The sequence below is a fragment of the Calonectris borealis genome, chromosome 20 (genome assembly GCF_964195595.1).
Source record: "Calonectris borealis chromosome 20, bCalBor7.hap1.2, whole genome shotgun sequence".
NCBI classification, from domain to species: domain Eukaryota; kingdom Metazoa; phylum Chordata; class Aves; order Procellariiformes; family Procellariidae; genus Calonectris; species Calonectris borealis.
The window spans coordinates 13880270-13892030 of record NC_134331.1 but is presented as its reverse complement, the minus strand read 5'-3'; the positions used below and the strand labels follow the sequence as shown (position 1 = coordinate 13892030).

At 55.0% G+C, this 11761-nt stretch overlaps 1 protein-coding gene across 1 annotated transcript in view; it reads right to left on the bottom strand.

Annotated features, from left to right (window-relative positions):
- Window positions 1–1485: 1485 nt before the first annotated feature.
- The window catches only part of UBE2O (ubiquitin conjugating enzyme E2 O), a 66465-nt gene continuing 56189 nt past the window's right edge, over window positions 1486–11761 (bottom strand). The window contains exons 14-18 of the mRNA XM_075169918.1: window positions 9773–10430; window positions 8701–8837; window positions 7968–8171; window positions 7204–7261; window positions 1486–5538 (exon numbers count right to left, since the gene is read on the bottom strand). Of these exons, the coding sequence (XP_075026019.1) occupies window positions 4775–5538; window positions 7204–7261; window positions 7968–8171; window positions 8701–8837; window positions 9773–10430 (1821 nt within the window). The 3' untranslated portion in view covers window positions 1486–4774. The remainder of the gene's footprint in view (window positions 5539–7203; window positions 7262–7967; window positions 8172–8700; window positions 8838–9772; window positions 10431–11761) is intronic.

Below are 11761 nucleotides of genomic sequence, written 5' to 3'. Positions count from 1 at the left end.
GTTCAGTGCTCCGGGCGAGGGCAGGGAAGGGATCAGGGAAGAGGTTCAAGGAGGAGGTTGTTGGGGCCGAGGGGTTTGGCTTTCTGCTGGGAGCAGAGGCCCTAAGGGGAGCTCACGCGTCCCCTTTCCCGGGCAGCCGGGGGCCAGCTGGAGCCCTGCAACAGGTCCCTGCCCAGGGGCTTGCCTGGGGGGGACTACTCTGCCTGTTTGGTATAAAATCGCAGTAATTAAACCTCATTTACAGTGCTCAAGTACAAAGTAGAAGAGTAAACAGCAGTGGCTGTTTGCATTTATTAATCTGCAAACCATGCAATTAGGGTGGCCGAGTCGGGAAAGAAGAGCACAATTGTTCCCCCCCACGACCCCACTCGCTCGCAGGGAGCCGAGCTCCTGTTCCCAGGCCAGCAAGGCAGGCAGCAGCTGGGAACCACCTCCCAAAATAAAGTTATTTCCCCCATGGCATTGAGCCAGGTGTAAAAATGGACTCAGCGATGCTTCGCTGAACTCTCTAACCGTGTCGAACAGCCGCCGCTGCTGGAAGAGGCTGCGGGGAGAGCCCAGGGCAGGGGGATGCGCTCACAGCTCTTGGCTGTCTCCATCAAGCAAGGCGGTTCACCGGAGCTGAGCTGTTGGGGTTCGCAGCACCCGAAAGGCTCCCTGGAGTCTGCGCCAGGGCTCTTCCGGGGACGGTTGTATGGCTCACGGCAGCAGGTTTTACTGCACGAGTATCTTCCTCCCAGGGGAGCCCCCCAAACCCCCCACAGCCCAACTCCTGACACCCGAGGGAGATGGCAGCCGCTGCCACGCACCCCTCAAGATACAGAGGCTTGCTGGTTTTGAACAACTCCAGCAAAGTTGCAAGTCTCAAGCCACTAACGTCGCTGTCCAGGGACCCTCCGAGCAGAGGGGGGCCAGGGAGAGCAGCCGCGGGGGCAAACATCAGTGAGCGTTAAACACCCCAGCAGCACCCAGGAGGTGCAGGAGTCCCTCGGCCCCAGCAGCCCAGAGGCGGCTGCGTTTGCATCTCATCACACGCTGACCCGTGCGCCGAGGCCAGGGGCTGGGAAGGCAGCACCAGGGCAGAGCTGCCAGGCTCGGGGGTCTGCAAAGGGCTTTGCTTCGCCCCGGGTCTGGCCCCATCTGCCGGGGCAGCAGCCAGCTGAGCCACCAGCCGTGCCGCGGCACACGCCGAGCGGCCGGGCAGCCTGCGTGCACCACGCGCCAGCAAAGAGCAGGGAAAATAAAAAAAGCCTGACAGACATCCCGTGAATCAGGGTTTCAGGGAGCTAGTTTATACGGAGCCACGGGGGCAGCCCCTCGCTGCCAGATCTGCCCGGCTCCCTCCGGACTCGCTGCCCCCTCCGTGCTGTCGACTTCTGCCAGTGGGACCCCGTCCAGCCCCGACCCTGGCGCAGGGATGCACGCCGGGGACGGGGCAAGTGCCAAGCGTGGCGGGGGGGCGGAAAAAGAGACAACAGTCAGGACTACTCACAGAGGCAAAATTTAATGGCAAGTCATCTTCCCTCCTTTATTACACCTTGGTTAGCCAAACAAAAAAAATTCTGCAGGTAAAAAAAGTTTTAATGGTCACACAGCATACATATATCGTAAGCAACCAAGCATCCACATCTGCACGTGAACGACACACCTCTAAGCATGGCCTCAATAGTCAGGTCTTTTTTTTTTTTCATTAAATACTGTACAGAATCAAGGCTACAAACTGATTTTGTAATGCTTCTTCCCCAACCCCAGCACTTAAAACAGTTACAGGCTGCTCTCATTTGTACATCACACAGTCATGTAGCCAGTTTTAAGGCTAACAATATGCATCATGCTTTGGCTTTTTTTGTGTGTTTTTAATTTTTTTTTTTAAGGTTTTAGCCTTTTAAATTTTGTTACCCTTAAATATTACATACATACACAAAAAATTACATAGCTGCAGTGTGCTCACCACCAACCTCGTCACCCAGGAGCTTCACATTATCAAAAGCTTTAGAAAATCTGTAAACCTCTGTGCACGCTTCGGTTTGGGACAGCCAGCTATGGAGAGCGAGCGATGCCAGGGGTAGCGGCAGCCGGGGAGCAGCGTCCCCCTCCAGAAGGCCAAGACACACCTCCTCGGTAGGAAGCCCCAGGAACCTGTGCAAAAGCTCTTGATTAGATGAGAGGAAACAAAGAGACTTCTCGGGCGAGGGGGAGGGCTCGCCGGGCTCCGAGCGGCTCACGGCAGCAGCACGGGCTGCCTGCCCTCCTCCCCGGGCGGGTGGGCAGCCCGACCAGCCCCCGCTGCCCGCCCTCCCCGGGAGACCAGAGCTGCGGAGAGCAACGGGCGGGCGAAGCGGGGAACCCCAGAGCTCCTCCACCCGCCCAGCCCCAGCCGCGGCGCGGCCCCGCAGGGTGTCCTCCCTGCCCCTGCCCGGCGGGGCTAAGGGCAGCCACGGCCCGGCGCAGGCACGGAGGAAGTCGGCGTCCGCAGACACCAGCCGCAGTTCTGGCTGGTGAGCAAGAGGTTTAATCATCTGTGGAACAAGCCTCTCCGCCTGCCCTGCCCCTGCCCTGAAGCAACAGCCTCACCCCTCTGCCCCCGTCGGCCCTTTCTGTTTTGGAGACGCCCCTGCTCCTCCTCAACGGGATTCATTCACTGAGCACCAGCCACAGCCAAAAGCGGGGCTCAGAGCATCTCTCCGCACCCGGGACGGGGTCTGCCGTGCTGCCGGACCTCCCGCCTGCCGGGCCGGAGCTGCTGCGCAGGCGATCCACCCGCAGTCGGGTGCTCAGAGAGCTCTGCAGGCCCAGGTCTTCGTCCACAGCCAAGCTCTGCTTCGTCCAGAGCACTGGGAGCAGGACGTGCCCTCCAAAACCCCGGCAGTGGATGGCGACACGCGAAGAGCTTCGTGCAGCCAGCCCCCGGCTCCGGAGCACCACGGGGGCAGCTGGAAACAGCAGGCGCTGGGAGCCGGGCGGGGGGATTTGGGCCAGTGGGTGCAGACCCCGGTGTTTCAAGGAGCAGAAAGCACCGCGCAGATGTGCTGAGATTGCCTGCTGTTCTCCGTTTCAAAATGGGAAGGCCAGACCCTGGCCCAGGTGGGGGGAAGGGAAAACAGCCATATTGAGCAAGAGCAAAGGAGAGTTTTGGCTCCATCCTTACTTCTGGCAGAGCCGTCTGCTCAGCCCAACTCCGCCCCAGGAAGCCTGGCACCACTGGCTCCCTGTGCTGGCTGGAAGGACCAACGGACTCTCCCTGACAGACTGTGCTCCACATGGATGCTAAAGTGGGTGCTTCTCCAATGCCTAAACATCGGGCAAATGCAGTAGTGCTGGAGTGCCATCTCCCAGCTCTAGAAGTGAAAGTAAGTGCGTGCACACAGAGAAAAAGGGGCTTCAGGAAGGTGTCTTGACCAGGAGACTGGCAAGTCACTGCTTCAAAGTGCTCACGGTCACCAGCTCGGATAGCGCTCTGCTGCCGAAACATGGGCTGCTCTCGCCAGCCGTCTCCCAGAGCGGCACGGCAGCGCTGCAGCTGAATTAGGGATAGTATGTGCTGTGCCCGCAACGCTGCTGGCCACAGCGGACCCAGGCCACCACGGGAAACGGCTGGCAAGGGAAGGCATTGATAACAGTCCGCACCAGTGTCTGATGTGCTCCAGTTGCTGGCTGAGTAACAGCACGGGAACGGTTGCAAACTGCTGCTGCTACAACAGGACCTCGTCACGACACGACAGCTCCTTTCCCTTGGGTGACCCTGGCCCAAACAGCTCCGAAATACCCATCTGCAGCCGCATGACGGAGAAGCAGCAGCCATGCCAGGCCCACCACCCAGACTAGCCGCTAGATCTACAATACGCCCCAAGATCACCCGCTGCCGCCTGCCCAGGCGAGGCCGAGACCCAGGGGCAGGCGTAGTGCTGTGTGACAGCCAGGACGGCTGGGAAGGAAAGACGCGGGTACCTAAGCAAGTTACAAGGGCAGAGCCTTGAATCCCATGTATTTCTAGGAGACAGGCATGCGTGGTGGGGAAAGGGAAGTTTGCCTCACTCTGGAGAAAAAGAAGCGGGGATGGCTAGAACTGCTTCCAGAAAACCGACTAGAAGTTGCGGAACTGGATGGAAACCCCGCAGCACTACCAGGGCAGCACAAGTGCTAGTGCAGAGCTCTGGTTCTGCCTACCAAGTCCTGATCGGAAGAACCTCGTAGCTATCGGTGAACAACTAAGACTAAAGCAACTCTGTATGGTATAGACAACTTCAATGCAAACACAATCCAATGTCTAAGCACACAAAAGCTGGGGTAGACTTCGTAAAACCCATGGTAACGCAGAGAAAAATGAAAGTCTGGGAGGGCATCGCCCTTCACTTCCAGATACTACAGCAATCACTTCTCCTGGCTTGAACCCCACCAGAACAAACTGCTGGGTGTAGCGCTGGGTGGGAAGAGTCCTTGTGTGGAAAGGTGCCCCAAGATGAAAGTGCAGAGGGAACGTGGCTGCAAGCCTGCTTCTGCGCAGGTCTCAAATCTTACCACTGCAGGGTCAAACTTGCAAGAGGAGCACGTACGTGGGACAGGGGGAAGGAAGAAGGGCTGTGGGCAAAGAGTTATTCATGCTTAGACAACCTTTCCTCGGAGGAGCAATCAGGCCTACCACCTTCTTTGGAACAAACCAAGCTGAGGAAGAAAAGCTGGAAGGAGAAGCCAGTTTACTGGTAACAGCATTTGCCAATTTCCTTTCTGCTGTTTTCCCTTCTCCCCTGCACCTGCCTGTCCCTAACCTGACGGTTTATTTGTCCTCTGTCCACTCTGGGATATTGGCCCCTGCTAAGGCAGCCCGGTACTGCTGCAAGACACCGCGGATGCTTTTAATGAACCCCTTGGACAAAGGGAAGAGGGGGAACCCAATATCAGGGTAGCCGCTCTTCTCCGGAAGGAAACTCCTGTAGCTCTTTCTCCTTTTCTTTGGTTTCACGCTAGGCTGCAAGGCAGAGTCCTGGGCAGCCTTCCCCTCGTCCGTTCGGTCTCTGGCCAGGTCCACCCCCCTGGCTTGGCCTGTGCCCTCCGAGTCTGAGTACTGTTGGAGATCTCCGGCATTGGGCGTCGAGGTCGTGAACTCCGACTCGTCCAGCTCCTCCTTCCCGTCGAGCGCCGAGTCGGAAAGTTCGGCGGCCGCCCCCTGCTCCGAGCTGCTGCCGTACTCCCCCAGCGATCCCGCATTGTCTCCTGGGCTGTCGGCCAGGGTGCCGCAGGCAGAGAGGAGGGAGGCAGAATCCGCCCCGTTGGCCTGTTCGTGGCTCCGCTCCACCAGCTCGTTCGTCTCCAGCCAGGACTCGATGCGGGACACCAGGCGCCAGCCGTTGCAGCGAAAATGCTCGCGGATTTCGTGCTCGAAGACTTCCACCGGCCTGCGCAGCAGCTGCATCATGGACTGCACCACCCGGATCAGGGTCATCTCGTTGTAGCAGCGACTGTTCTCGTAGCCCTCCTGGAGGCCCCGGTCGCTGTCAAAGCCCGCCTCGTTGTAGTAGGGCTCATTCACTAAGATGAGACCTGCCAAGAGAAGGGGAGACCGAGGGGTTAAGGGGGGAACTTTGCTGCGAATCGCCATCCGAGGCAGACACTGCCGGGCCCCGATTTCTGCCAAGGTGGTTGAGGTTTGGGGGTCACAGCCCCGCCGCGCCAAGGCATCACGCCAGCTTCACCCGCAGCCACGCCGATGCCGGCAGCCCGAGGCTGGCAGCAGGCAGTGCGGGGAAGGCACCGCAGGAGAACGCATTGCAGGGAAGCCGTGCTTTGACTTCAAGCAGGTAGCGGAGGCCAGGTTGGACAACCAGGAACCTGCAAGGTGCACTGGACTGGTATCGCAGGGGAGCACTTGTGTGAATGGGTCTGTGGCCTTCTGCTAGGGTGGTGGGGATCTCAGATGCTACCGGGAGTGGCATTCAAGATCCTTGGCCGGCAAGAACCGTCTTCCACCAGTGCGATGCAGAGGGCGTGCAACAGCAGAGTAGGTCAAAAGGGCAGAAGGGGGAAGATTTCACAGCTGCTTTCCCTTCCCTCCCCTCCTAGCAAAAAACCCACAAACACACCCAAAGCTTTTTTTTCTTACACAGGTTTTTTCCTCCTCCTCTTAATCAGAACAAAGGCCAATCTTCAGTAACAGGCTTTGAGCTGGCCAGCTCCTACCCTATCCAGCATAGTCCCATCAGACTGCGGTTCTCAGACACTGAATACTGTGACAAGTCACCCATACCAAGCTTTCTCCTGCTTGCTTCTGGTCTAATGTAATTACATGTATGTAGCAATGGCAGCAATACCGCCAGGCTGCTGGCAGCCTGCCACAAACTGCATTAGAGCCGGTGGAGGTGAGATCATGAGTCTCTCAAAGCCCAGACAGCAGGAGGGGGAGAGCAGGTTTTTCACTAGCACCAAGTTGCTCCAGTAAAACATTTAGTATTTCATTTTCTAAATTTGGATCCTCAGCTTTGTGAAAGAGAAAAAGCTTTTCTTGTGGTGTCGTTCCGCCACAGGAGGATACAGGTGGGCTGTGAGACTTCAGAGGAGCAGGAGTCGCCTGCTGACTCAAGGCAGGAGCCCTTGCTCTGTGTCAAAGGTTCCTCAAGTCACATGCCTGGGCTCCCTGCACAGAAAGTTGGCCTTGAGGAAGAGATTTGATTTAGTCTGTCTGCTCTCAAACTAGATACGGCAGGGCAAAGCCCTAAGGCAGGAAGCCCTGGGGCTGGTCTAGACACACCCCTGATTATTCTCTGCTTCAGAAGGAGCATAAACACCATCATCGTCTGCAAAAACACGCCCAATGTAGGATGGGTGGGTGACTCAGTGGGGATAAAACAGTCCTGCGAGGGAAGCCCAGTTTAGCAACTTCAACTAACTTTGGTAACTGGCTGAGGACACAGTGGTTCACCTTTGTCAGCTCAGAATAGCAAGTAAAACAGCTCTGTGCTTAGCTGCCACAGTGAGAAGAAGGGAAACGGACCTGGGATGCAGCCAAAAATCAGGGTATGAGAAAAGCCTGCACCTGCTTTGACTGCTGAACCGGAGAGATAAGGACACTGCTTTGTCCAGCAAGGTGAGAGCAAAAGGCAGCACTAACCCAGCTGGGGTGGCAGATCCCAATTGTGTGCCCCCCCATAAGCCTGCATCCCCTCCTCCCTTCACCTTTTCCTGTCCCACGGGCTCTGCAGAAGCATTTACCTTGGATGGAGATGAGTACTTGGAGGAGGCTGGATTTACTGGTCCACCTTTCTGTCCCCTGAAATGCACATACAAACGCGTTAAAGGGCTGAAGCATCATCAGTTTGCTCTGTGATAATTGTTAGATGAAGTGAGGCCCCAGTTTCTATGCACCTCTATCGCTAAGGTCCTGTGGCTCGCAGCAGAACAAGGGACTGACTCGACAAGCACGCGATGTGCCAGTGTCCCACTGTACCAACCCAACTCTCCCTTACTTTTTGCCAGCGCCGCACCCCATCAGGCCAGTTCTGCCTGGAACGCCGTAACCCTACACACCAGGCACCAGTTCCAACCCCTCCCCAGCTGCCCTGTCGATCTACCTGCCCAAAACACAGCATTTCCCCGGCTCTGTTTATTCAAGTCTCCAGCTGGACTTTGTGCCACACTACCCGATCTGTCTGCAGCGCGGGAGACAGGGACCCAAACCACGGGAGAAGACCCCATGCTGGTGTTGGCATCTCTGCTCACACAGCCCGGCTGGTCTGACCACAGGCTTCTCATCAAGGAAGGACTGAGAAAGCCAAATACAGTCCCAGAAGAAGCCAAGCTACACCAGTTACTTGGTCCAGCCATCTGAAACAGAGCCCAAAGCCAGAGCTATCCCCAGCTCAAGCACCACCTTGACCAGAAGTCACCCAGGACTCTTGGCCTAGTAGGAGGTGGCTTGTTCCAAAAGCAGCCTGGCACAACCACTGCTCCCACGGACGGGCAGATGAAAGCATTACCTTGCCTATCCACGTCCCCAGGAGGCTGACACACACTTTGCCGTTGTCGTACAGGTTGGGATTCAGTCTCCCACTGCACTGGGAGAGGTAGCGGAAGAGAGGCGGGACAGCGGGGTAGATGTTGGGGAGCTGGATATCGAAGAGAAAGAGGCCATCTTCATAGGGTGTGCGCGTGGGCCCTTTTATAAGTGCTGAGAAGAGATCCTGTGGAGATAAGCCAGGCGCTGTGACAAGTCCTCCTACCTCGTCAGGGTTGTATTTACATAGCGGGAGAGAGGGGCTGTGATTAACTCAGCCCTTGCAAGAGTCAGCTCAAGCAACACATCTCAGGGCACCCTCCCCCTAGAAGCTGCACTTCTGCTGTGGCTGACGGCAGACCAAGCCTTCAGATCTGAAGCAGGGCTTCAGAGGACGGCCAGCAACGCCCAAGCTGCTCACTGTGTACATCAGCCCCTTGCTGCCTGCTGGCCTTTCCCCCTCGGTGGGACAGGCAGCCCAGGGGGCAAAGCACCCCAAACAGGCTTCCTGCAACGAGGAGCTGCCCGTTGTTTGTCACCCTGACTTGGGGAATGCGAAAGCAGCCGTTTACAGTAATTACAGGCATATTTCACATACTGCACACATTCCTGCAGCTCTAATGCGAAGGATTAAGGCTAAGCAGGGAATTCCAAAGAAAGCAATCCGGATGCTGAGCCCAGCACTAGCACACAGGCATTTGAGAGCAGACACTTGCCATTCGATCCTCGAAGGTTTTAACCATGATGCCATCAGGCAGGGAGGTGGCCAGGAGAGCCATCTCTTTCCGCACGGTGCTAAAGAACTTCTTTGCTTCTGGGGGCTGGAACTCCATTTTCTTGAAGGCATGGGTATCTGTGGGGCAAGGAGGAGAAAGGGATTAAAGTCCGCCTTTGGAAACTGCCACAGGTTCCTTGTGAAGGCAAATCTATCCATGTGTTAAACCTATAATTTGGAAGAGAAGAGTTGACTTGCTTTGGTGCTGAGCCAGGAGGCAGCCTAGAGATTATTTGATTTTTCCCACACTGTACAGCAGCCACAACCTGCATCTCCTGTTCTCATGGTCCCACACAACATTGTCCCTGTGCCCCACAAGGAGCCCTGTCCCACAGCTGGGACAGTGATGCATCGCACAAAGTGATGACCCTTTCTCTGCAAAACCTGAGCATAGCTCCCTGTCTTTATTTATACACACCTGCAGGTTCAGAACACTTTGGCCACCTTTCCTTCTCAGGTCTGGCCCAGCTGCCTGGCTCGCCGAGCACCTTGAGCTCCGTTGTCACCAGTGTTCCACACAACCAGATGCTCTTTTTTATTTTTGGCTGATTAACATTGGCGCAAGTGAACAAGGACACTCACCCACCAAGGACGCCCAGCACAAGAACACCAGCTGTTCCTGCTCTGCTTCTCAACACATCCATTCCTGCAAAAAAGCCTGAACAAACCCTGTAGCTTTCAAGAAAGTATCTGCAATGGAAAGTGACTGATCTCCACAGCCCTCCGAAGTTAGTTACCAACGTGGATAAAGAGGAAGCCCACTTCTGAGGCTTGAGAAGTTACAGGAGTGCCTAGAGATGCCATCTAAAAGCCAGGTTTAAGTCCCAGAACAGATTGTGCTACAGAAGTTGTCTTAATTTCTCCTCCCCAGTTAATGAGCTGTGAAAAGGACTAAGAAGAAGAGAGGATACCCAATCCAAAAGGCCTAGAAGCAAAGGTTTTGGAGAAAGAAACACTGCAGGACAGCAATGAAGGACAGAGTATCCCGCACCGGCCTGATCTGACACACTCACCTGGAGCATACTCCAACACGGAGAAGACTTCTCCCTTGGCACTGGTGAAGGTGACTCCAGGCTTGCCTCCACTCTGCTGGCAGAGCACTGGTGTCTCACTGGGCCACTCCGACCTGACTGGTGTCTGTGCCTCTGCTTTTTCTTCTTTCTTCTCTGTCTCCACCATGGCTTCCATCTTTTCCTCCTCTGCAATAGCCACATTATCCAAGGTCTTCTTTAGATTTTCCTGCAGCTTTTTAATATCATCCAAGAACTTCTTCTCCCGAGTGGGTTTTTCCAGCTCCACAGTTGGGGAGGTGGGAGAGCCAGTCAGCAGCTGCTCCACAGTCATATTTTTCAGGCTTTCCAAGATCTTGATGGCCTCCTTTAGTTCCCGGAAGCTCTTTGGGGCTCCGTCCTTGCCAGCTTTCTCTGCAGCAAGATCTGCAACTGCCATAGCCACAGCTCCCTGGACTTGTTCGTCTACTTTTTTCACCTCCTCTGCTGCCGGCTCCTCAGGCTCTAACTCCTCAATTTTTGGGTGGTCGTCTTCCATGAGGCCATTGTCTGTCTCCCAGCTGTCGCTTTCATCCTCCCACTCAGAGGATGCCCCGCTGGTGCTGCCGTCAACAGAATCGTAGTCTGACTCCTCAATTTCTGATTCAATATTGTATAAGTGCTAAAGGAGAGCAGAGTTACAAGAGACTTAGGCTGAAGCACAGAGTTTTAGTTGTTTTTAAATGCAAGTCAGTTCTCCCCGTGAAAAGGGAGCTTCCATCTGGGATTAGTTGGGCTGTTTCAACCCCTTCCATCTATACAGGGTGGACCGTGTTTGATCCAAATACCGTGCTCACCAACAACCAGCATAGATTATGAATCAGCATAGCCCCATCCTCCACCTTTCAAAGCAGGGCAGTGGGGGAAAACTAGGGCGATTTCTAGGTGGACTGCAGCCATCCCAGTGGCTGGGATCCAGCCAAGGAGAGCATGCAGGCACCAAACAGCTACCTGGATGTCCCAGGGTTTCTGAACACGGAGCTAGTTCAGGAGGTATTTGGTATCGTGTGCGGAGTTAGTATTTCTGGTCCTGCTTCTGCACCAGCAACTGTGTTGGCACAGAGCCCTGGTCTGGCTGCCTCCACACTCTGTGCCTTCCACAGAGACAATGCTGGAACCAGGAAAACATTCCCACACCAGCTTTCTTCTTCTGTGGCACACAATGCTGCTTTAGCTGTTGTATGTCACTACTGCTTAAAATTCAGCTGGGACAATGAAGCCTAACTCAAGCTGCTGAATAAGCTCTTACATAAAACATTCTCTTCCCCTTCATTACTGGAAGCTGAACCCATCCACACTCCATCTCTAGCCTCACCTGTTATAATCATGCCTTTGCACATGCTACATCTCTCACAAGGTTTCCCTGCAGAGGCTTACAGGCATGCTCCAGCTACGAGCTCCAACACAGAAGCAGGGGAGCAAGAACAACTTTGTAAGGCTGTGTTAGGAGTTTCAAGATGGAGCATTTTATCCACAGGCTTCTGACACTTGAATGACAGCCCAAGAATCCTCTTAATCTTGCAAGATATGATCCCAGAGGCTAAAGTGCATGGACACTCAGCCGTCTTGTCAAAGCCTTGAACTGAACCAGCACTGTTCAGCTAGTCCTGTGCCACCCAGAGACAGGCAGGGGTTAGTCGGGTTCAACACAAGTGACTGCAGGCAGGAAAAGCCATCAAAACTCACTGCCCTCAAAGCTAATCCAAATCCGAGTTGGAAAGTTAATTAGCCAGTTATGCCATCTTTATTTTTAGAGCTGAGAAAAAGCACCCAGACAGCTCGTCTCTGGGCACATGGACAGGCATTGATAAATCACGGTTTTACCAACTGATAATTCACGCTCCTGACATTTCCCCAACTCCCATAATTACGCAGACAAGCAGAATCGAAGGGACTGGCATGACACAGCAGGAGCTGCTGCAGAGCCCCAGCACCGCAGTGTGAGAACAGCCC